We start from the raw sequence: 26,671 nt of genomic DNA, 5'->3' as shown, positions 1-26,671 counted from the left end.
AAGCCCACAGCAAACATCATCCTCAATGGTGAAAAACTGAAAGCATTTCCACTAAGATCAGGAACAAGACAAGGTTGCCCACTCTCACCACTATTATTCAACATAGTTTTGGAAGTTTTAGCCACAGCAATCAGAGAAGAAAAGGAAATAAAAGGAATCCAAATCGGAAAAGAAGAAGTAAAGCTGTCACTGTTTGCAGATGACATGATACTATACATAGAGAATCCTAAAGATGCTACCAGAAAACTACTAGAGCTAATCAATGAATTTGGTAAAGTAGCAGGATACAAAATTAATGCACAGAAATCTCTTGCATTCCTATACACTAATTATGGAAAATCTGAAAAAGAAATTAAGGAAACACTCCCATTTACCATTGCAACAAAAAGAATAAAATACCTAGGAATAAACCAACTTAAGGAGACAAAAGACCTGTATGCAGAAAACTACAAGATGCTGATGAAAAAAATTAAACATGATACAAACAGATGGAGAGATATACCATGTGCTTGGATTGGAAGAATCAACATTGTGAAAATGACTCTACTACCCAAAGCAATCTACAGATTCAATGCAATCCCTATCAAACTACCACTGGCATTTTTCACAGAACTAGAACAAAAAATTTCGCAATTTGTATGGAAACACAAAAGACCCCGAATAGCCAAAGCAATCTTGAGAACGAAAAAAGGAGCTGGAGGAATAAGGCTCCCTGACTTCAGACTATATTACAAAGCAACAGTAATCAAGACAGTATGGTACTGGCACAAAAACAGAAAGATAGATCAGTGGAACAGGATAGAAAGCCCAGAGATAAACCCACGCACATATGGACACCTTATCTTTGATAAAGGAGGCAGGAATGTACAGTGGAGAAAGGACAGCCTCTTCAATAAATGGTGCTGGGAAAACTGGACAGGTACATGTAAAAGAATGAAATTAGAACATTCCCTAACACCATACACAAAAATAAATTCAAAATGGATTAAAGACCTAAATGTAAGGCCAGACACTATGAAACTCTTAGAGGAAAACATAGGCAGCACACTCTATAACATAAATCACACGAGATCCTTTTTGACCCACCTCTTAGAGAAATAGAAATAAAAACAAACAAACAAAAAAAACAAACGTGACCGAATGATACTTAAAAGCTTTTGGACAGCAAAGGAAAACATAAACAAGATGAAAAGGCAACCGTCAGAATGGGAGAAAATATTTGCAAATGAAGCAACTGACAAAGGATTAATCCCCAGAATTTACAAGCAGCTCATGCAGTTCAATATCAAAAAAACAGAAACCCAATCCAAAAATGGGCAGAATACCTACATACACATTTCTCCAAAGGAGATATACAGATGGCCCAGAAACAGATGAAAGAATGCTCAACATCGTTAATCATTAGAGAAATGGAAATCAAAACTACAATGACATATCACCTCACACTGGTGAAAATGGCCATCATCAAAAAATCTATAAACAATAAATGCTGGAGAGGGTGTGGAGAAAAGGGGACACTCTTGCACTGCTGGTGGGAATGTGAATTGGTTCAGCCACTATGGAGAACAGTATGGAGGTTCCTTAAAAAACTAAAAATAGAAATACCATACGACCCAGCAACCCCCTACTGGGCATATACCCTGAGAAAACAATAATTCAAAAAGAGTCAATTACCACAATGTTCATTGCAACTCTATTTACAGTAGCCAGGACATGGAAGCAACCTAAGTGCCCATCAACAGATGAATGGATAAAGAAGGTGTGGCACATATATACAATGGAATATTACTCAGGCATAAAAAGAAACGAAATTGAGTTATTTGTAGTGAGGTGGATGGACCTAGAGTCTGTCATACAGAGTGCACTAAGTCAGAAAGAGAAAAACAAATACCGTATGCTAACACATATATATGGAATGTAGAAAAAGAAAAAGAAAAAGAAAAAAAAGGTCAGAAGAACCTAGGGGCAAGACGGGAATAAAGACACAGACCTACTAGAGAATGGACTTGAGAATACAGGGAGGGGAAGGGTAAGATGGAACAAAGTGAGAGAGTGGCACAGACATATATACACTACCAAATGTAAAATAGGTAGCTAGTGGGAAGCAGCTGCATAGCACAGGGAGATCAGCTCGGTGCTTTGTGACCACCTAGAGGGGCGGGATAGGGAGGGTGGGAGGGAGGGAGATGCAAGAGGGAAGAGATATCGGGACATATGTATATGTATAACTGATTTTGTTATAAAGCAGAAACCAACACACCATTGTAAACCAGTTATACTCCGATAAAGTTGTTAAAAAAAAAAAAGACTGTTACAAGAGACAAAGAAGGATAGTACATAATGATCAAGGCATCAGTCCAAGAATAAGTTATGACAATTGTAAATATATATGCAGCCAACATAGGAGCAAGTCAATATATAAGGCAAATGCCACAGCAATCAGAGAAGAAAAAGAAATAAAAGGAATCCACATTGGAAAGAAAGAATGAAAACTGTCAGTGTTTGCAGATGACATGAAACTATACATAGAACATCCTAAAGGTGCTACCAGAAAACTACTAGAGGTCATCAATGAATTCAGTAAATTTGCAGGATACAAAATTAATACAGAGAAATCTCTTGCATTCATACACACTAACAATGAAAGATCAGAAAGAGAAATGAAGGAAACAATCCCATTTACCATTGCATCAAAAAGAATAAAATACCTAGAAATAAACCTAATTAAGGAGGCAAAATACCTGTACTTTAAAAACTGTAAGTCACTGATGAAAGAAATTGAAGATGACATAAACAGATGGAAAGATATATGAAAGTTCTTGTACTGGAAGAATCAATATTGTCAAAATGACTATACTACCCAAGGCAATCTACAGACTCAATGCAATCCCTGTCAAATTACCAATAGTATTTTTCACAGAACTAGAACAAAAAAATCTTAAAATTTGTATGGATACACGAAAGACCACCAATAGCCAAAGCAATCTTGAGAAAGAAAAATAGAGCTGGACGAATCATGCTCCCAGACTTCAGACTACACTACAAATGTACAATAATCAAAACAGTATGGTATTGGCACAAAAACAGAAATAGAGATCAAGGGAACAGGATAGAAAGCCCAGAAGTAAACCTACGCACCTATAGTCAATTAATCTATGACAAAGGAATCAAGAATATACAATGAAGAAAAGATAGTCTCTTCAATAAGTGGTGCTTGGAAAACTGGACAGCTCCATGTAAAAAAATGAAACTAGAACGTTCTCTAACACCTTACACAAAAATAAACTAAGATCAGATACAATAAAACTCCTAGAAGAAAACATAGAACACTCTTTGACATAAATCACAGCAATATTTTTTGGATTCACCTCCTAGAGTAATGAAAACAAAAATAAAAATAAACAAATGGGATCTAATTAAACTGAAAAGCATTTGCACAGCAAAGGAAACCATAAAAACAAAGAAAGAAAGAAACAAACAAAAAAACCCGAAAAGACAACTCACAGAATGGAATAAAAAAAAAAAAAAAAAAAAAAAAAAAGCAAACAACCCAATCAAAAAGTTGGCAAAAGATCTAAATAGACATTTCTCCAAAGAAGACATACAGATGGCCAAAAACACATGAAAAGATGTACAACATCACTAATTATTAGATAAATGCAAACTACAATGAGATTTACAATAGCCAGGACATGGAAGCAACCTAAATGTCCATCAACAGAGGAATGGATAAAGAAGATGTAGTACAGCGTTTCCCTGGTGGCGCAGTGGTTGAGAGTACGCCTGCTGATGCAGGGGACACGGGTTCGTGCCCCGGTCCGGGAAGATCCCACATGCCACAGAGCGGCTAGGCCCGTGAGCCATGGCCGCTGAGCCTGCGCGTCCGGAGCCTGTGCTCCGCAATGGGAGAGGCCACAATGGTGAGAGGCCCGCATAACACAAAGAAAAAAAAAAAAAAAGAAGATATAGTATATATATATACGGTGGAATATTACTCAGCTGTAAGAAAGAATGAAATAATGCCATTTGCAGCAACATGGATGTACCTGGAGATTATCATACTAAGTCAGAAAGAGAAAGACAAATATATCTCTTATATGCAGAATCTTTTTAAAAATGATACAAATGAACTTATTTACAAAACAGAAACAGTTTCACAGAAAAGGTGGGGGGAGGGATAAATTGGGAATTTGGGATTGACATTTACCCACTGCTATATTTAAAATAGATAACCAACAAGGACCTACTGTATAGCACAGGGAACTTTGCCCAATATTCTGTAATAACCTAAATGGGAAAAGAATTTGAAAAAGGATAGATACATGTATATGTATAACTGAATCACTTTACTGTACACCTGAAACTAACACAATATTGTTAATCCACTATACTCCAATATAAAGTAAAAATTAAATATATATGTAGAAAAATAATAAAGTCAAATTAATTGCCAAAAATAGAATTAATTAGTCATAAAAAGGAATGAAAGAATGGCATATGTTACAACATAGATGAAACTTGAAAACATTATGTTAAGTGAAAAAAAAAAACAGAAAGAAGCCAGATACAAAGGCCCACATACTTTATAACGTGATTTCTATGAAATACATAAATTAGGCAAATCCATAGAGACAGATGTAGATTAGTGGTTGCTAAGAGTTAGGGGTAAAGTGGGGAATGGGGTGTGACGCCTCATGGGTACAGGTTTCTTTTGTGGTGACGAAAATGTTCTGTAATGAGAGCGTAGTCATGGACGCACAACTGTGAACAAATAAAATCCACGTAAGTGTATATTTTAAAAAGAATTACGTGTTATATGAATTATACCACAATAAGGCTTCAAAAAAATTTAATGGAAGATTGTGGGAAGCCGTTGTTCTGCCATGTCGCAGATAACGCTTATCAGGGAGTAGCCCAAAGGCTATGTGCCACACATGCGCCACGACGAGCCAATATGCTAATAAAGGATCAGAATTGCAACCAATAAATTGTGAACAGCACATATCTCGTTGAGTTAACCAGCCAACCACAGGTTGCCACGGGTTATAGTGCATTATAAAAAGCCAGTGTGAACAAGGCTCGGGGTCTTCCCTCCATCTGTCTGAAACCAAGCTGTACTCCAATAAAGTGTGATACGAGAAGAATCTAGCGTGTGGTGACTCGTCTTTCTGCTGGTCAGAAGAGGCTCGCCGCAGAAGATTTAGTGCTAACAAAGGTGACATTTTTCCTATATTGCTCTTCAGTTCTTCCATAGCACATTGAGCATTTGCCATATATATGTTTTATAATATCAGATTGTCGTTACTTACATACCTCTCCCTTACTCACCATAGTCTTACACTTAAAGACCTTGTCTAACACAATGCTGTATTCCTAGAACAGAGCAGGTCCTCACAAATGTTATCCAAATGAATCTATAAGCCTGTAAAAAATAAACTTCTCTACGCACTGACTTAGCCCTCTGCCCTCCATCACTACCCACCCTGACCCCATTTTGAGTAATTTATTTTCCATGTGAAGTCATGGTTTGATTTGACTTTCAGCAGAATAATGTCATTTACCAAAAGAAAAATATTGTATCATATTTCACTTGCTTTAAATTAACTCAGGACTATTTTCATTAACTCTTTTAATCAAAAGTCAGTACTAAAAAGCAAAGCACTTACTTTCAGTACTTTTCACAGAAAAACAAAAGACGTTTCACTTTTGAGTCTGACAAATGACATGTTCTGAAAGGGACTGCAAACCATGTAGCAGGTTTATTTTATTTTATTTACAGATGTGTAGCTCAAAGTCCAGTGTCACTTTGGGACACTGCTGATAAAAAGAATTTTCACAAAGTAGACCTTTAAACAGTTTTGTCAATTGCTGGAAGCATCTCAGCAAAATATTTCTCTGTGACTTTAAAGAAGACAGTTACCGACCTGATCCCCAAACAAGTTGGAGAAATAGCTTCCATGGCCTTGCTGTGAAGGTGAGACAGGGCCCATTGAGCTAATACTGAGATCAGGATCAATACACACTTAGTGTGTGACATAGTGAAAGGAAACTTTTTCTCCCTTTGAACTTCTCTAAATAGTCATTTTGCCTCCCCTTGGGGATCACTGCTCAGCTCAATGGCCTTTCAGGACCTCCTGGATCAAGTTGGAGGCCTGGGGAGATTCCAGATCCTTCAGATGGTTTTCCTTTGTATCTCCAGCCTCATAGTGTACCCTCATATTCTATTGGAGAACTTCACTGCAGCTGTTCCTGGTCATCGCTGCTGGGTTCACATCCTTGACAATGACACTGACTCTGCTAATGGCACTGGGACCCTCAGCCAAGACACCCTCCTGAGAATCTCCATCCCACTGGACTCAAACCTGAGGCCAGAGAAGTGTCGTCGCTTCCTCCTCCCCCAGTGGCAGCTCCTTCACCTGAACGGGACCTTCCGCAACATGAGTGATCTGGACACAGAACCCTGTGTGGACGGCTGGGTGTATGACCAAAGCTCCTTCTCCTCCACTGTCGTGACTGAGGTAAGAGGCCCCATTTACATCTTATGAGTGCATGGTCTGGGTGTTTAAGGGTAACAGAGTAATGAACAAGCTTCTAGAATTTTTAGTCACTATTAGGTGCTCATTCTTCATTCTTTCAGCAAATATTAATTACTTCTTTACTGAATGTCAGACACCTATATATTTCATGAGTCTAATGAACTCAAAAATAGATGTGACCTTGCTATTATATGGCTTTTATTATTTAAAAGATCAAAGGTTAAGCAAGTAATTTATGCGATGTGTTTAAAAGGCCAGTAATGCTCAGCCTGGCTTGAAAATTAGAAATATCAGGGATATTGATCAAAACCTCCAAGCGCTGTACCCCAGAGCAACCATATGAGAAGATCTGTAATGAAATTCTGGCATCAGTAAATTTTTAAATCTCCTCAAATGATTGCACTCTGTGGCCATATTTGAGGATCACTTATTATGGAATTTAAAAAGGCATAAATATAACCAACAGGTTTAAGCTGATACCTGAATGATAAAAGTCAACTAAAGTAAAAAAGGAAGCTGGAGAGGAAAAAAGGGCTGAAACAAAGAAACGTGTAAATCATTTAAACTGTTTCAATCAGGTTTCCACTGAGGGGTTATAAGTTGTGGAGCTCTCCTTTGTTGGTTTCCTTCTCTTCCAGTGGGACCTGGTATGTGAATCTCAGTCGCTAAAATCAATGGCCAAATTCTTATTCATGGCTGGAATGCTGGTGGGAAGCATCATATATGGCCATTTATCAGACAGGTGAGTGTCTCTGGATCACAGCTCTCTTTACTCATGCATTTTCATGAACTCATAAATCATTCTACCATTAAGCAACACTTATGATTACTGTAGCTTTGTAGTATAGTCTGAAGTCAGGGAGCGTGATTCCTCCAGCTCCATTTTTCGTTCTCAAGATTGCCTTGGCTATTCGGGGTCTTTTGCGTTTCCATACAAATTGTGAAATTTTTTATTCTAGTTCTGTGAAAAATGCCAGTGGTAGTTTGATAGGGATTGCACTGAATCTGTAGATTGCTTTGGGTAGTAGAGTCATTTTCATAATGTTGATTTTTCCAGTCCAAGAACATGGTCTGTCTCTCCATTTATTTGTATCATATTTAATTTCTTTCATCAGTGTCTTATAATTTTCTGCATACAGGTCTTCTGTCTCCTTAGGTAGGTTTATTCCTAGATATTTTATTCTTTTTGTTGCAATGGTAAATGGGAGTGTTTTCTTAATTTCAGTTTCAGATTTTTCATCATTAGTGTATAGGAATGCCAGAGATTTCTGTGCATTAATTTTGTATCCTGCAACTTTACCAAATTCATTGATTAGCTCTAGTAGTTTTCTGGTAGCATCTTTAGGATTCTCTATGTATAGTATCATATCAGTATGATACTGGCACAAAAACAGAAATATAGATAAATGGAACAGGATAGAAAGCCCAGAGATAAACCAACGCACCTATGGTCACCTTATCTTTGATTACCTAAAACCATAATAAATAATAACACAACATGGATTAGCAACTTAAATATAAGATCTAAAACTATAAAACTCAGGAAAAAACAGGTGTAAATCTACATGACTTTGGGTTTGGCAATGTATTCTTAGATATAATACCAAAAGCCTGAGCAACAAAAGAAAATATATATAGATAGGACTTCATCAAAATTAAAAACTTTTGCACATCAAAGGACATTATCAAGAAAGTGAAAAGATAACCTATCTGATGGGAGAAAATATCTGTAAATCATATATAAAGAATAGATAGGTAAATAGACCAATGGAAAAGGGTTTAATATCTAGACTATACAAAGAACTCCAACTCAACAACAAAAAGACAAAATACTCAATTTTTAAATGGGCAAAGGACTTGAATATACATTTATTTCATGAAGTTATACAAATAGTGCATAAGTACATAAAAAGATGCTCAACATGATGTCATTTAAAAATGCAAGTCAAAAACCACAATAAAAGGCCACTTCACACCTACTAGGATGGCTATAATTCAAAAAAAAAAAAAGGAAAATAACATGCATTCACAAAGATATAGAGAAATTAGAACCTTGTACATTACTGATGGGGAGGTAAAATGGTGCCACCACTATGACAAATACTTTGGGAGTTCTTCAAAAAGCTAAATTTAGGGAAACCACATGACCCAGCATTCCATCGCTAGGTATAAAACAGAAGGAATTGAAAACAGGAACTCAAACGGATAGCTTATACAACAATGTCATTGCAGCATTATTCACAATAGCCAGAAAATGAAAACAACCCAAGTATCCATCAACAGATGGATAAAATGTGATATGTACATACAATGGAAATTGTTCAGCCATAAAGGAAATAAAGTTCTGAATCATACTAAAACCATGAAAACATGTAAAGTAAAATAAGAAAAGACAAGACAAATATTTATGATTCCACTTATATAAAATATGTAGAATAGGAAAATTCATAGAGAATAATGTAGGATATAGATACCAGAAGATGGGGAGAAAGAGGAATGGAGAGTTATTGCTTAATGGGTACAAAGTTTCTGTTGAGGATTTTGAAAAATTTTGGCAGTAGCTAGTGACGATGGTTGCACAACATTGTAAATGTAATTAATACCAGTGAGTGATCTATACAGTCAAAAGTGGTTAAAATAGCAAATCATATTTTATATATTATACTGAAATTAAAAAGAAACTTAAGAGCATGAGAAGACAAACCACAGACTTGGAAAAAATACTTGCAAAAGACACCTGAAAAAGGATCGTTATCCAAAATATACAAAGAACGCTTAACAAAAGGAAAATGAACACTCCAATTTAAAAATGGTCAGAAAACTTGAAAGGCGCCCCACCAAAGAAATTATACAGATGGTAAATAAGCATATGAAAAGATGCTCCACAACATATGTCATTAGGGAAATGCAAACTAAAACAATGATATACTAATGCACACCTATTAGAATGGCAAAAAGCAAAACACTGACAACACCAAATGCTGACAAAGATGAGGAGCAACAGGAACTCTCTCTCATTCGTTGCTGATGGGAATGCAAAATGTTACAGCCACGTTTGAAGACATTTTGTCAGTTTCTTACAAAATTAAGCACACTCTTGGCAAATAATCTAACAATTAAGTTCCTTGGTACTTTCTCAAAGGACTTGAAAAGTTATGTCCACACAGAAACCTACCTGTGGATGTTCATAGCAGCTTTATTCATAATTGCCAAAACTTGGAAGTAACCAACATGTCCTTTAGTAGATGAACGCATAAATAAATTGTGTTACATCAAACCATAGAATCTTACTCAATGCTAAAAGTAAATGAGCTATCAAGTCATGAAAAGACATGGAGGAACCTTAGATATGTATCACAAAGTGAAAAAAGCTAATCTGAAAAGGCTACATATTGTGTGATTCCAACTATATAACATTCTGGAAAAGTCAAAACTATGGAAAGAGTAAAAGGATAAGTAGTTGGTAGGGGGGGAAATAAATGAATAAGCAGTGTACAGAGGTATTTTAGGGCAGTGAAACTACTCTTTATGATACTGTAACGGTGGGCACATGTCATTATACATTTGTCAAAACCCATAAAATGTACAACACCAAGAGTGTATCCTAATGTAAACTATGAACATTGGGGGAAAATGACGTATAATTGTAGGTTCATCAGTCACATCAAATGGATCTTTGATATTTAAAATCCTTGTTGGTTAGTTCCAAAATTTGTCTCATCTCAGGAGAAGATTTGAAAGATTTCCATTCTCTTGGGAATGAGTTCCATTTTCTTGGTTCTTCACATATCAAGATATTTTGAATTACATCTTGAATATTATAAATATTAAGTTGTGAAGATTCTATTTTCCATTATTATTCATCAGTAATACTGATTCCTTCATTTTAGCAAGTAATTTTCATGCCTGAAATTAAACTAAAAACTGTTTCTTATGCAGCAGCTCTGACCTCAGTTTAGATCTTTGTCCTTAGTTGAACTTATTCTGCAGGTGTATGTTTCAGGGGCCATCTGGGGGATGTGTGGTAGACACAATTGTGGGATCCCCTCTTTACCACTTTCCCTTGCTGGAACCCCCACTTTTTCCATTGTTCCCAGCTTCCCACCATCTGTGCCCTGATTCTCCAGATTGCAGGATGGCAGGTTTTTTTCATGCACCTCATTCACTTTACTGTGAGGACTGTACCTTATTCCAGGCTAAAAGCCATGGAAACAGGATGTTCTTTATATTGCTCTCCCTCTGCTCTTATCTGAGAGAGTATACACTCCCCATTACAGTCTATCTGCTTTTGTTCACTCTCACCTATGTTCCAGTAGCTCCTTTTCATGTATGTACCTGCATGATATTTCTTTTCTGAGGGAATGGAGGGCAAATAGTAGGGTATAAGGCCTTTATTCCTGGAACCAGAAATGTATGCATCAGAGGCTTTTAAGAGGAGTATTATAATAGAATATTTTAAACCTAATTCTTGAATCTCCATTGATAATTAACTGAGAGAGCCAAAATCATGTTAGGGAAGACATTTTAAAAGTCTGTCAAAATAGGCCTTAGGAAAGATGGTGGGAATTTGAATTAGGAAGATGTCCACAGAAATGGTAACAGATAGCTGGATTTGGGTCATAATTTGAGGACAATGCAGTAGAACTTCCTGATGCTTTCAGATTTTTAAGGAGGTGATGGTGTGGCAGAGGGTCAAGGAAGATATCTATGTGTCCAGGCTGAGGAAATGGATGAATGCTGATACCATTTAGTGAGATGAAGGAGGATAGGGAATGAGGCACATATAGAGGAGAAAGTCAAGACTGCTGTTTTGGGGGAGGCGGCCAAGATAATTGGAGTGGGAAGACCCTGAGCTCACTTCCTCCCTTAGGCACACCAAAATTACAACTATTTACATAGCAACTATTGATAAGAAAGACCAGAATCTAGCAGGAAAAAAATCTTTTACAACTAAAGATATAAAGAAGGAACCAACCACAAAAAGACAGGGAGGAAGGACAGAGATTCAGTATAGTCAATACCTATACCCCCAGGTGGGTGACCCACAAACAGGGAAGATAATTACAATTGCTGAGGTTCTCCCCAAGAAGCCAGGAGCCCAAACTTTACATTGATCTCCCCAGCCTTGGGGTCCTGCATCAGGAAGATGAGCCCCCAGAAGGTTTGCCTCTGAAGGCAAGCAGAGCTTAATTTCAGGGGAGCCAGAGGGTTGTGGGAAATAGAGACTCCACTATTAAAGGGTTCACACAAAATCTCACATGCTCTGCGATGCAGTGCAGAAAGAGAAATTTGAAAGGAGCCTGGGTCAGACCCACTTGCTGATCTTGGGGAGCCTCCCAGAGACGAAGGTAGTAACTGGAACTCACCCTGGGGACATAGACACTGGCATCAGCCATTTGGGGAGCTCATTCTACAATGTGGACACTGCTGCTGGCTAGTGCCATTTTGGAATCCTCCCTCTCCCAGAACCTGGCCCTGCTCACCAGCTTGTCAACACCAGTACTGAGATGCCTCAGGCCAAGCAACTAGCCATGTAGGGACACAGCACCACCCACCAGCAAGAGAGCAGCCTTAAGATCCCCTGAGGCCACAGCCACCCCAGCACACATCCATTTCCACCAGAGGACCCAGGACCCAGCAACACACACCAGTGTGCCATCACTAGCCACAGGACACCCAGGGCCCGGCAACCAGAGAATCTGGAACCCATCAGATGGCCAGCTTCACCCACCAGATGGCCAGCACTAGCCCTGGGCCAGCCACACACATGGCAGTGGACAGGCATCAACTCCAGGACCCATTGGGCCCCAGCCCTGCCCACCAGCAGGCAAACTCCAGCCCCAGGACCATGGCAGCTCCACTGCTCACCATGTCAGGACCCAGCCCACTCGCCAGCAGGCTAACACCAGCTCCAAGACACCTTGGACCCCTCGGCCAGCTGCCCCAGGATCCAGCCCCACTCACCAACAGGCCAGAAACAGCTTTAGAATAACCCAGACCTCACAGCCAGGTATGTCAGGAACTGACCCAAACGACGAGCAAGTCAACACTAGATCTGGAACACTGGTCAAAAAAGCAGCCACCCCAGAACACACCCACCAGAGGGTCAGAACTAGCCCTGGGACAATGCAGGGCTCTGCATCAGCCTCCTTACAACCGAGCCCAGCCAGCCAGCAGCCAGCAGCCTCTGCACAAGGCAGGGCCTGGCAACCAACTGGACTGGGGACCAGCAACTCCTATGAGGCTGCGCACAGTAGGCATCCACGACAACAGAAGCACCCATGCGGCCCACATAGGGGGCACCTCTAGAGCATATAGCTCTGGTGACCAAAGGGAGTTGCACCACTGGCATGGATAGGACAACTCCTACAAAAGGCCACTTCTTCAGGTCAGGAAACATAACCAACCTACCAAATACATAGAAATAAAAACAGCAAATTATAAATAGAGCTAGCACATATATATGGAATCTAAAAAAACAAAAGTTCTGAAGAACCTAGGGACAGGACAGGAGTAAAGATGCAGACAAAAAGAATGGACTTCAGCACATGGGGAGGGAGAAGGGTAAGCTGGGATGAAGTGAGAGAGTGGCATGGACATATATACACTACCAAATGTAAAATAGACAGCTAGTGGGAAGCAGCCGCATAGCACAGGGAGATCAGCTCAGTGCTTTGTGACCACCTAGAGGGGTGGGATAGGGAGGGTGAGAGGGAGATGCAAGAGGGAGGAGATATGGGGATATATGTATACATATAGCTGATTCACTTTGTTATACAGCAGAAACTAACACACAATTGTAAAGCAATTATACTCCAATAAAGATGTTTAAAAAACCCCAGCAAATTAGGCAAAATGAGGAAACAGAGGAACGACATTCCAAATGAAGGAACAAGATAGACCCCAGAAGAACTAAGTGAAGTGGAGATAACCAATCTACCCAATAAAGAATTCAAAGTAATGATCATAATCGTGATCAAAGAAATCGAGAGAAGATTGGATGAACAGAATGAGAAGTAAGAAGCTTTTAACAAAGAGTTAGAAAATATAAAGAAGAACCAAACAGAGATGAAGAATTCAATAACTGAAATGAAAAATACACTAGAAGGAATCAGTAGAGTAAGTGATAAAGAGGAAGAAATCAGCAAACTGGAAGACAGAGTAGTAGAAATCACTAAAGCTGAACAAAAGAAAAAGAAAAAACAATAAAAAGAAATAAGTACAGTTTAAGAGACTTCTGAGGCAACATCAAGTGGGCTAACATTCATATTATAAGGATCTCAAAAGAGGAAGAGAGAGAGAAAGGGGCAGAGGACATATGTGAAGACATAATAGCTGAAAACTTCCTAACCTGGGAAAGAAAACAGACAGCCTGGTCCAGGAAGTACAAAGAGTACAAAACTCAAAAAATAAGAAACAAGAAAATTGTGAAAGGAAAAATCTCATTGGTTAAGGCATATATACAGTAAAGGTAGTAAATGAACCAGGTATAAAGGTTAAAAGAAAATTAGTTAAATCATCTCTATGTGCAATAAGTATTTAAAGGATTCCAAAAACAAAAAGAGGGCTTCCCTGGTGGCGCAGTGGTTGAGAGTCCACCTGCCAATGCAGGTGACACGGGTTTGTGCCCCGGTCTGGGAAGATCCCACATGCTGCAGAGCAGCTGGGCCCGTGAGCCATGGCCGCTGAGTCTGCATATCCGGAGCCTGTGCTCCACAACGGGAGAGGCCACAACAGTGAGAGGCCCGTGTATCGCAAAAAAAAAAAAAAAGATGTAAAATATGACATCAAAAACCATAATTGTTGGGGGAGGGGAGTAATAATGCAGGGTTGTTAAAATGCATTTAAGTTAAGAGATCAGCAGCTTAAAATAATCACACATATAGAGAGACTGATATATATATATACCTCATGGTAACCAGAAACCAAACACCTATAATAGATGCACTCCCCACCTCCCCAAAAAAGAGAAATGAATCCAAAGATAACAATAAAGATAGTAAAATCTATCACAGGTAAAATCAAATCACAAGGGAAGAGAACAAAAGAGAAGAAAGGAACGAAAAAGAACTATAAAAACAATTAACAAAATGACAATTAGTACATACCTAACAATAAGTATTAAAAATGTGAATAGACTAAATGCTCCAATTGAAAGACATAGTGTTGCTGAATGGATACACACACCTAAAAACAGACCCCTATATATGCTGCTTACAAAAGACTTACTTCATATCTAGAGACACACACAGGCTGAAAATGAGGGAATGGAGAAAGTTATTCCATACAAATGGAAATCAAAAGAAAGCCAGAATAGCAATACTTATATTAGACAAAAGAGACTTTAAAACAAAGACTGTAACAAGAGGCAAAGAGGGCCATTGCATAATGATCAAGGGCTCAATTCAGGAAGAAGATATAAAAATTATATATATATATACATACATACACAAATATATATGTATGTGTGTGTGTATATATATATATATAAAACATAGGAGCACCTAAATACATAAAGGAAATATTTACAGACATAAAGGGAGAAATCAACATGGCACAATAATACTAGGGGACTTCAACACCTCAATTACACCAACGGAGACATCTTCCAGACAGAAAATCAATAAGGGCTTTAAATGACATATTAAATCAGATGGAGTTAATAGATATATATAGAATATCCCATCAAAAAGCAGCAGAATACACATTCTTTTCAAGTACTCATGGAACATTCCCCAGGATAAGTCATATGATAGGGCACAAAACAAGTCTCAGTAAATTTAAGAAAACTGAAATCATATCAAACATCTTTTCTGACCACAATGCTGTGAGACTAGAAATCCAATACAAGAAAAAAACTGCAAAAACCACAAGAATGTGGAGGTTAAACAAATGCTACTAAATAACCAATGGTTCACTAAATAAATCAAAGAAGAAATTTAAAAATACCTAGAGACAAATGAAAATGAAAACACAACGATCTGAAATCTATGGGATACAACAAAAACAGTGCTAAGAGGGAGTTTTATACAAGCTTACCTCAGAAAACAAGAAAAATCTCAAATAAACAACCTAAACTTACACCTAAAGGAATGAGAAAAAGAAGAGCAAACAAAACCCAAAGTTAATAGAAAGAAAAAAATCATAAATATCAGAGCAGAAATCAATAATACATTAAAAGTATCATAAACCATGATCAAGTGGGACTTAACCCAGGGATGCAAGAATGGTTCAATATCTGTAAGTCAATCAATGTGATACACCACATTAACAAACTGAAGAATAAAAATCATATGATCATCTCAATAGATGCAGAAAAACCTTGACAAATTCAACATCCATTTATGATAAAAAAGAAACCTCTCAACAAAGAGGGAACATACCTCAACACAATAAAGGCCATATGTGACAAGCCCATAGCTAAGTAGCATCATACTCAATGGTGAAAAATTGAAAGTATTTCTAGTAATATCAGGATGAAGACAAGGATGCCCACTCTCATCAATTTTATTCACTTTTATTTACATAGATTTGGAAGTCCTAGTCACAACAACCAGTTGAAAAAAGAAATAAAAGTAATCCAGGGCTTCCCTGGTGGCACAGTGGTTGGGAGTCCGCCTGCCGATGCAGGGGCCCCAGGTTCGTGCCCCGGTCTGGGAGGATCCCACATGCCGCGGAGCGGCTGGGCCCATGAGCCGTGGCCGCTGAGCCTGAGCGTCCAGAGCCTGTGCTCCGCAACAGGAGGGGCTGCAGCAGTGAGAGGCCCGCGTACCGCAAAAAAAAAAAAAAAGTAATCCAAATTGGAAACAAAGAAGTAAAACTGTCACTGTTTGTAAATGCCAAGATACTATACACAGAAAATCCTAAAGATGCTACCAAAAAACTACTAGAACTCATCAATGAAATTGGCAAAAGTTACAGGATATAAAATTAATACAGTAAGTTGAAAACTTTCAAAGATGCGAATGTGCCCAGAGTAAGGGCGAAGAGAGAGAAGAGGAAGAAAAAGTAACTGAAGAACCAAAGAGATGCATGATGCAGGAAATGGCAAGAGGATTTTCTTTCTTTGAGGAGGCACTGTTAGTTTTTGAGACAGAGGACCAAAATGTAGAACAGTACATGAAGTTTGCAGCAGCCATTCAGAATGGAATCCAGTGCTACAGTGTCATCTATGATGAGAAAAAAAAAAAAAAAAAGATCTACTACCAAGACATCACTGGATTGTGCTTTCAAGAGGGTAGAGAGAATTGAATCTAGCAAGGAACCAGAAGCTGTGCCATCAATGACACCCATGAGTGCAATTGCAGCTTGCTCTCAGTCTCCTATTGCTGACGATCTTTCAGCTCTACTATCTCCCACCTCCCCTCCCTCCTCCAGTCAGTAACTCTTCTTGCCTGTTCACTTGATGCCAGCTCCTGTATGCCAGCTGTTGTACTGTACTACTGTACTTTTCAAGGTACTGGACTGTAAGATTAAAAATGTTTTCTTTATTTTTGTGTTTGTTTTTTATGCATTATTTGCTTGAAAAGTATTATAAACTTATTACAGTACAGTACTGTACTGTACAGCTGATTGTGTTAGTTGGGTACCTAAGCTAACTTTGTTGGACTTACGAACAAATTGGACTTACGAATGTGCTCTCAGAATGGAACTCGTTCATATGTAGGGAACTTACCGTATACAGAAATCTGTTGCATTTCTATACACTAACCAAGAAGTTATCAGAAAGAAAAATTAAGAAAACAATCCCATTTACAATTGCAACAAAAAGAATAAAATTCCTAAGGATAAGTCCAACTGAGGGAGTAAAAGGCCTGTACTTGGAAAATTATAAGGCACTGATAAAAGAAACTGAAGACAACAAAACAAATGGAAAGATAACCTGTCCTCAAGGATTGGAAGAATAAATATTGTTAAAATGACCATACTGCCCAAGGCAATCTCCAAATTCAATGCACTCCCTATCAAAATACCAATGGTATTTCTCACAGAACTAGTAAAAATAATTCTAAAATTTGTATGGAAACATGAAAGACCCCAAACAGCCAAAACAATCCTGAGATAAAAGAACAAAGCTGGAGTATCATGCTCTCTGGTTTCAAACTATACTACAAAGCTACAGTAATCAAAACAGTATGATACTGGCTCAAAAACAGACACATAGATCAATGGAACACAAGAGAAAACCCAGAAATAAACCCACATTTATATGGGCAATTAGTCTCATCAAAGGAGGCAAGAATATACAATGGAAAAAGACAGCCTCTTCAATAAATGGTGTTGAGAAAACTGGACAGCTACACACAAAAGAATCAAACTAGACCACTCTCTCACACCAAGCACAAAATAAATTTAAAATGAATCGAAGACTTATATGTAAGGCCTGAAACCATAAAAATTCTAGAAGAAAACATAAGCAGCACATTCTTTGACATGGGTCTTAGCAATTTTGAGGGGCGGGGTGTATGTCTCCTCAGGCAAGGGAAGCAAAAGTAAAAATAAACAAATGGGACTACATCAAACTAAAAAGCTTTTGCACAGGGAAGGAATCTATCAACAAAATGAAAGGCTACTACTTAATGGGAGAAGATACATACAATAAGGGGATAATATCCAAAATATACTGGAATTCATAGAACTCAACATCAAAAAAGCAAACAACCTAATTAAAAAGTGGGTAGAGGATCTGAATAAACATTTTTCCAAGGAAGACATACAGATGGGCAACAGACACATGAAAAGATGCTCAGCATCAGTAATCCTCAGAGAAATGCAAATCAAAACCACAATGAGAAACCGCCTCACATCTGTCGGAATGGCTATTATCAAAAAGACAATAAATTGGTGAGGATGTGGAGACAAGGGAACGCTTATGTACTGTTGGTGGGAATGTAAATTGGTGCAGTCACTATGGAAAACAGTATGGAGAGTCCTCAAAAATTAAAAATAGAACTACCGTATGACCCACAAATTCCACTCCTAGGTATTTATCTGAAGAAAACAAAAGCAATAATTCAAAAAAATATACGCACCCCTAAGTTCACTGCAGCATTATTTACAATAGCCAAGATATAGAAGCAACCTAAGTGCCCATCAATAGATTAATGGATAAAGAAGATATATTATATATATATGAAACATATAAAACATATGAAAGAATGAAATCTTGCCATTTTCAACAACATGGATGGACCTAGTGGGTATTATGCTAAGTGAAATGATTCAGACAGAGAAAGACAAATACTGATTTCACTTAAATGTGGAATCTAAGAAAGAAAACAGTGAACAAACATAACAAAAGAGAAGCAGTTATAGATACAGAGAACAAACAAACAGGTAGTTACCAGAGGGGACAGGTGTGTGGGGAAAGAAACAGGTGAGGGAGATTAAGAGGTATAAACTTCCAGGTGCAAAATAAATGAGTCAAGGGTATGAAATGTACAGTGTGGGGAATAGAGTCAATAACAATGTAATATCTTTGTATGGTGACAGACGACTTATCGTGGTGATCATTTTGAAATGTATAGAAATATGGAATTACTATGTTGTGTAACAGGAACTAACACAGTGTTGTAGGTCAATTATACTCCAAAAACAAACTCATAGAAAAAGAGATCCGTTTTGTGGTTACCAGAGTCGGGCATGAGGGGAGGGGCAACTGGATGAAGGCAGTCAAAAGGTAGAAATTTCCAGTTATAAGATAATAAGTACTAGTGATGTAACATACAACATGATAAATATAATTAACACTGCTGTGTGTTATATATGAAAGCTGTTAGTACGATAAATCCTAAGAGTTCTCATCACAAGGAAAATTTTTTTCTATTTCTTTAATTTTGTATCTATATGAGATGATGGATGTTCACTAAACACTGTGATAATCATTTCATGATGTATGTAAGACAAATCATTATGCTGTACGCCTTAAACTTGTCCAGTGCTGTATGTCAATTATATCTCAATAAAACTGGGGAAAAAAAGAAAAACAGAAAAATTTTTTAAATAAAATAAAAATAACAAAACATCCCCTAAATTTCAAAGTGTGTCTTCTTTTTGTTCATTTCTACAACAGGTTGTTACTATCACTATATCTAACCTGTTTCCATTTCTCAGGTTTGGGAGGAGGTTAATGCTCAGATGGTGTTTGCTCCAGCTCGCCATTACTGACACCTGTGCAGCCTTTGCTCCCACCTTCTTCATTTACTGCTCCCTACGCTTCTTGGCTGGGTTTTCTACCATGAGCATCCTGACAAATATTTCTGTGCTTAGTAAGTCAATACTTCGGGTCTTTGACATTTTCCAAGCCTTAACTTTGACTTTGAAATTCTAACTTTGTTTGAAGTCAAAATCCTGCTTGTGTTTTCTTTCAGTTGTAGAATGGACAGTGCCCCAATTCCAAGTCATGGGAATGACCATGTCAATCTGTGCTGCTTGCATGGGACAGATCACCCTAGGAGGACTAGCTTTTGCCATTCGAGACTGGCACACCCTTCAGCTGGTGTTTTCTGTACCATTATTTGTCTTCTTTCTTTCCTCAAGGTATAAGCTTTCTTACATCCTTCGTCTTAGAGGATCCTAGATGCAAGGTACCTGAAATTAGGATGCAAGAATTCTGGGTGGTCTTAGTCAACTCTTGAGCACATGCTCTACTAATCTGTGTCCTATGTACAATTAAAGAAGCAGAACGGGTAGGGTTGCCAGATAATACCAAGGGCATTCAGTTAAACTTGAATTTTAGATAAAACAACAAACTTTTTTGTATAGTACGCCAAATATTGTATGGAGCATAGTTACACTAAAAATTATTCATTGTTTATATGAAATTTCTACTTACCTAAGAATTCTGTATTTTCATTTACTAACCAGATAAAATACAGTATCTCATTAAAGTAAAATTTCAAATAAACAGCAAATACTTTTTAGTGTATGTCCAAAATATTGCATGGGACAGTCATACTCAAGAATTACCCATATTCACTGTCCATCTGAATTCAAATTTAACTAAACACAGTGGATTTTCTTGTTGTTTGGGGTTTTATTTATTTATTTATGGCTGCCTTGGGTCTTCGTTGCTGCGCGCGGGCTCTCTCCAGTTGTGGCGAGTGGGGGCTACCCCTTGCTGCGGTGCGCGGGCCTCTCATCACGGTGGCCCCTGTTGTTGCAGAGCACGGGCTCCAAGGAGCACGGGCTTCAGTAGTTGTGGCACACAGGCTCAGTAGCTGTGGCGCACGGGCTTAGTTGCTCCACGGCATGTGGGATACTCCCGGACCAGGGCTCGAACCTGTGTCCACTGCATTGGCAGGCGGATTCCCAACCGCTGCGCCACCAGGGAAGCCCAAACACAGTGTTTTATTTGCTAAAACTGATAATATCCCCCTGAATAATGGGGGGAGGGCACTATGACTCCAACTCTATATTCCTGGCAGTCAGTGAAGGTGTACTGCATGTAGAGGTCATCTTCACAGCTTCCTAGTTATGGTACAAAAGAACCTAAGTTTATATTTCCTGGTATAACAAAACAAGAGATAGGTATTAGATGGGAGGGGAGAGGCATTTCAGGGCAATGAAAGTTGATGGCACCTCTGTCCTCTTCTTTGATCAGGTGGCTGGCAGAGTCTGCTCGGTGGCTGATTATCACCAACAAACCCGAGGAGGGCTTAAAGGAACTTAGAAAAGCTGCTCACAAGAATGGAAGGAAGAATGCTGGAGACGCTCTAACCATGGAGGTGAACAGGAGAGGGAGTTGGTTATGGAATATAGGAAACACATGACCTGACATATACACTAGTCGGCGTCCATAAAGTGAATAAAGGGTGGGAACACTGGTGTGGTCTGGGATCTTCTTACCTCTTTGTCCTGGTCTTCAAGAGCTGTCGACATGGCTTGAGTGAACACTAGGATGCTGATGTCGAAAGGACTGGATGGAGGTACTTTACTCAACAGAGGTAGATAACGCATATATGTGGAAGCTAGAAAAATGGTACAGTATTTGATTGTAAAGGTCGTTATTGTTCTCACTTTGTGTTAGAGAAAGTAACCGAAACGAATCCATTTCTTTCCAATTAACACTTCAATGTTTGTTTTTTTTTTCAGGATAGTAAGGCAAGTTGAAGGGCAGCTTAGTGACCATGCAGAATAGCGCATAAGGAGGCTTATTTGTCACGTCAATCATATATGCTTCCATTCATGGTATATTTACTGAAAGGGCATTCTGTTCTATATAGGAAATACGGTAATGACCACAATAGTCCAAATCCCTGTTTCGCGGCGTTTACATTCTACTTATTACAAGTTCCAAGAACATGACTGAGTGGAAATGCTTCAGAGAGATCTTTCTTTTTTTATTTTCTTCCCCAGGTATGGAAGGCAGACACTGCTGTATGTCATAAAGTAGACCATTCATCATGTCATGAATGTATAAATTATTTATTGAAAAATTATAATGTAGTAGGCATGGTGCTTGGTCATGAACAGCTGTATGAGTCAGAATTCCATTTTTCACAGAGTTTTAATATTAAAAAGAGAAATTTTAACATATATTTAAAAATAACTTTTATTGTGGTCAAAATGCATAGAATGAAATCTAAAAATTTTAACTGTACAATACAGTATTGTTAACTATGAGTACAATGAGCTCTAGGACTTTTTCATCTTGCATGACTAAAACTCTGTACCCATTAAACAACAATTTCTCAATTCCCTTGTCCCCAGTCCCTGGTGACCACCATTCTACTTACTGTTCTATTATTTTAATATTTTAGATACCTCATATAAGTGGAATCCTGCAGTATTTGTCCTTCTATGAGAACTATTTATCCTTTTGTGACTGACTTACTTCACTTAGCAAAATTTTCTAGATTCATCTATGATATAGCATATGGCAGGCTTTCCCCATCTTTATGGTTGAATAATATCCTATGGTATGAATATACTACATTTTCTTTATCCATTCATCCGTTAATGGGCATTTAGGTTGTTTCCATATGTGAATCGTGTGGCAATGAATATGAGTATGAAAATATCTCTTCAATATCCTGTGTACATTCTCTTGGCTATATAACCATAATTGATATCGCCAGATCATATGGTATTTCTGCTGTTAACTTTTTTGTTTGCAACGACAAGAGAATGAAAAGGATGCTAATAGAGACAAGGAGAAACCATCTGCCCTCATTTAACAGGAAAAAGAGAGTGCTAGGAGCTAGACAGCCAAAGAGAAGCGATAAAACATTTCTGCAAATAAGTTCACTTACACGTGTGATAGATTTTTTAAAAAACACTTTACTGAGGTATGATTAACATACAAAGAGCTGTACGTATTTAATGTACACAACTTGATGTATTTGCAGATGAGTATACATCTAAATATCATCACCACAGTTTATGCAATAAACATATCCATTACCTCCTAAAACTCTCTCTGCCCTTTCTTCATTATTTTTTTGTGATAACACGCAACATAAGATCTACCCTCACAGCAACTTTTAAGTATACGGTACAGTATTATAACCCTGGACACTAGACTGTAAAGTAGATCCCTAGGATTGATTTATCTTGCACAACTGAAACTTTGTACTCTATGACAAATATTTCCCCATTTCTCACATCCCCCAGCACCTGGCAAACACCGTTCTACTCTCTGCTTCTTCGAGTTTGACTCTTTCAGATTCCTCGTATAAGTGGTATCATGTAGTATTTGTTCTTTTGCACGTGGATTATTTTACTTAGCATAATGACCTCTAGGTTCATTATGCTGTGGGAAAGGGTGGAATTTCCTTCTTTTTATTGCTGAATAATATGCCATTTTACATATATATGTGTATACACACACACACACATATATGTATATTCTATTCATCCATGGATGGACATATAGGTTGTTTCCATATCTTAGCTATTGTGAATAATGATCCAGTGGACATGTGGGTGCAGATATCTCTTCAAGATCTTGATTTTAATTCCTTTGGATATATACCCAGAAGAGGGATTACAGGATAATATACTAGTTCTATTTTTAAATTTTTGAGGAAACTCCATACTGTCTTCATAGTGGCTACACCATTTCACATTCCTAACAGCAGTGTACAAGGGTACCCTTTTCTCCACATCTTCACCAACACTAATTACTTTTTTTTATAATTGCCATCCTAACTGGTGTGAAGTGATAACTCGTAATTTTGATTTGCCTTTCCCTAACAACTAGTGGTGTTAAGCACTTTTTCATGTACCTCTTGGCCACTTGTATGCTGTCTTTGAAGAAATGTGTATTCAGTTCGTATGCCAATTTTTTAATTAAGTTATTTGGCTTTTTTACTATTGAGTTGTACGAGTTTCCTATGTATTTTGGATATTAACCCTCGATAAGACATATGGCTTGCAAATATTTTCTCCCATTCTGTAGGTGCTTTTTCATTTCGTCAGTTATTTCCTAGCTGTGTAGAAGCTTTTCAGTTTGATGTATTTAGTACGATTTGTCTATTTCTGCTCATGGCCTGTGCTTTTGGTGTCACATCCAAAAAATTATTGCTAAGACCAATATCAACGAATTTTTCTCCTATGTTTTCTTTAGGAATTTTACAGTTTAGATCTTACATTTTATTCTGTAATCCATTTGTGTTGATTTTGTCTATAGTGTAAGTTTCCAGTTTCATTCCTTTGCATGTGGATATCCAGTTTTCCTAGCACCATTTACTGACAATATCCTGTCCCCATTGTGAATTCTTGGCACAACTGTCAGAAATCAATTGTCTGTATATGCATGAGTTTATTGCTGGGCTCTCTATTCTGTTCCGTTGGTCTATATGTCTGTTTTTGTGCCAGTATCACACTCTTGGTTACTGTGGCTTCGTAATATATTTTGAAATCAGAATATGTGATGCTTCCAGCTTTGTTTCTGTTCAAAAATGCTTTGACTGTGGGGACCGTCTGTGTTTCCATATGAATTTTAGGATTGTTTTTTCTATTTCTGTAGAGGATGCCATTGGGATTTTGACAGGGATTTATTGAATCTGCATATTGCTTTGTGTTGTATGGACATCTTAACAGTATTAATTTATTTGTTTAATCCATGAACATGATGTCTCTCAATTTTCTAGTATCTGCCTTAATTTCTTTCTTCAGGGATTATAGTTTTCAGTATACAAGTCTTTCACCTCCTTGGTTAAGTTTATCCCTAAATACTTTATTATTTTGATGCTACTGCAAACAGGATTGTTTTCTTAATTTTATTTTTAGACAGTTTGTGGCTGGTGTATAGAAATATAACTGATTTTATATGTTAATTTTGTATCCTGCAACTTTACTGAATTCATTTATTAGTTCTAACAATTTTTTGGACATGTATTAGGGTTTTCTACAAATTAGATCATGTTGCCTTCAAACAGACAATTTTACTTCTTCCTTTCTGATTTGAATGCCTTTTATTATTTTTTTTAATAATAAGTGTGATCCTTGTCCTGTTCCAGATCTTAAGGGAAAAGCTTTCAGTTTTTCACCATAGAGTACGATGTTAGCTGTGGGCTTTATATACATGGCCTTTCATGTAAGTTCCTTCAATATCTAATTTGTTGAGAATTTTTACCATAGAAGTGCATTGAATTTTGTCAAATGTGTTTTCTGCATTTATTGAGGTAATCACATGATCTTTAGCCTTCGTTCTGTTAATCTGGTGTATCGCATTGATTTGCTTATATTGAACCATCCTTGCATCCCAGGAATAAAGCCCACTGGGTAATGGTGCACGATCCTTTCAATATGCTGTTGGATTTGGTTTGCTAATATCTTGATGATTTTTTCAACTATGTTCTTCAGGAATATTGGCCTGCATTTTTCTTTTCTTTTCTTTTCTTTTCTTATGGTATCTTTGTCTCACTTTGGTATCAGGATCATATTGGTCTGACAAAATGAGTTTAGAACTGTCCCTGTCTTCTATTTTTTGGAAGAGTTTGAGAGGATTGGCATTAATTAATTAATATCTAATTAATTAATCTTCAAATGTTTGGTAGAATTCACCTGAAAAGCCCTATGGTGTTAGGCTTTTGTTTCTGGAATTTTTAAAATTACTGCCACATACTCTTTATTAGTTATTGGCCTATTGAGGCTTTCTGTTTCTTCTTGATTCAATCTTTGTGGGTTATATGTCATATCTTTGTGTTGCAGTGATCCTTTTATCATTATAAATTACCTTCTTTGTCTCTTGTGACAGTATTTGATTAAAGTCTATTTTATGTATACAAGTTGACTATCCCTGCTCTCTTTTGGTTATCATTTGCATGGAATGTCTTTTTTTACCTGTTCACTTTGTGTCTACTGTGTTTTTAAATCTAAAGTGACTGTCTTACAGATAGCATAACATTGGATCTTTTTTTTAAAAATTCATTCAGCCACCCTATATCTTTTGATGGATGAGCTTAATCCATTTACATTTAAAGTAATTATTGATAGGTAAGTATTTACAATTGATAAATTGTTTTCTCTCTGTTTTATTGTTCTTTTTTCCTCTCTTCTATTGCTATCTTCCCTTGTGATTTGATTTTTTATAGTGATATACAATACTTTGATTCTTTTCTGTTTTTATTTTGTATATCTACTGTAGGTTTTCTCTTTGTTGTTTCCATGAGACTTGCATAAAACTTCTTATAGTTATAACAGTCTATTTTAAGCTGATAACAACTTAAATTCTATTATGAGCAAAAACTATACTTTTACTTTCCCTAAACACATGTTTGATGTTATTAATGCCAGAATTCACTTCTCTCAAATCATGTATCTATTAATAATTTTTGTGGTTCTAGTTATTCTTAACAGTTTTGTCTTTTAACTTTTATACTAGTGTTAAAGAAATTTACATGCCACCATTATGGTATTAGATTATTCTGTATTTGTCTTATATTTACTTTAACCATAGAGATTTTTACTTTCATATTCTTTCGTGTTGCTGTTTAGTATCTTTTTCATTTCAACTTCCTTTACCCCTTCCTGTAAGGCACGTCTATTAGTGACAAATTCCCTCAGTTTTTCTCTGGGAAAGTTTTTATCTTCCTCATTTTTAGAGGACATTTTTGCTGGGTACTCCATTCTTGGTTGGCAGGTTTTTCTCTCAGTACTTTGAATATATTATTCCACTCTTTCCTTTC

At 37.4% G+C, this 26,671-nt stretch overlaps 1 protein-coding gene across 6 annotated transcripts in view; it reads left to right on the top strand.

Annotated features, from left to right (window-relative positions):
• The window catches only part of LOC112402511 (solute carrier family 22 member 9), a 46,073-nt gene that overhangs the window by 7,555 nt on the left and 11,847 nt on the right, over positions 1-26,671 (top strand). For 5 of the 6 annotated variants that reach the window (XM_024749506.1, XM_024749505.1, XM_024749507.1 and 2 more), the window contains exons 1-5: positions 6,117-6,518; positions 7,175-7,278; positions 19,650-19,804; positions 19,907-20,075; positions 21,139-21,262. In XM_024749506.1, the coding sequence (XP_024605274.1) occupies positions 6,117-6,518; positions 7,175-7,278; positions 19,650-19,804; positions 19,907-20,075; positions 21,139-21,262 (954 nt within the window). Of the gene's footprint in view, positions 1-6,116; positions 6,519-7,174; positions 7,279-19,649; positions 19,805-19,906; positions 20,076-21,138; positions 21,263-26,671 lie in introns of those variants that run through there. The other variant, XM_024749508.1, reaches the window with a different exon arrangement.

Source organism: Neophocaena asiaeorientalis, unplaced genomic scaffold (genome assembly GCF_003031525.2).
Source record: "Neophocaena asiaeorientalis asiaeorientalis breed wild unplaced genomic scaffold, Neophocaena_asiaeorientalis_V1.1 scaffold43, whole genome shotgun sequence".
NCBI classification, from domain to species: Eukaryota; Metazoa; Chordata; class Mammalia; order Artiodactyla; family Phocoenidae; genus Neophocaena; species Neophocaena asiaeorientalis.
This window is presented reverse-complemented; position numbering and strand designations above follow the sequence as displayed.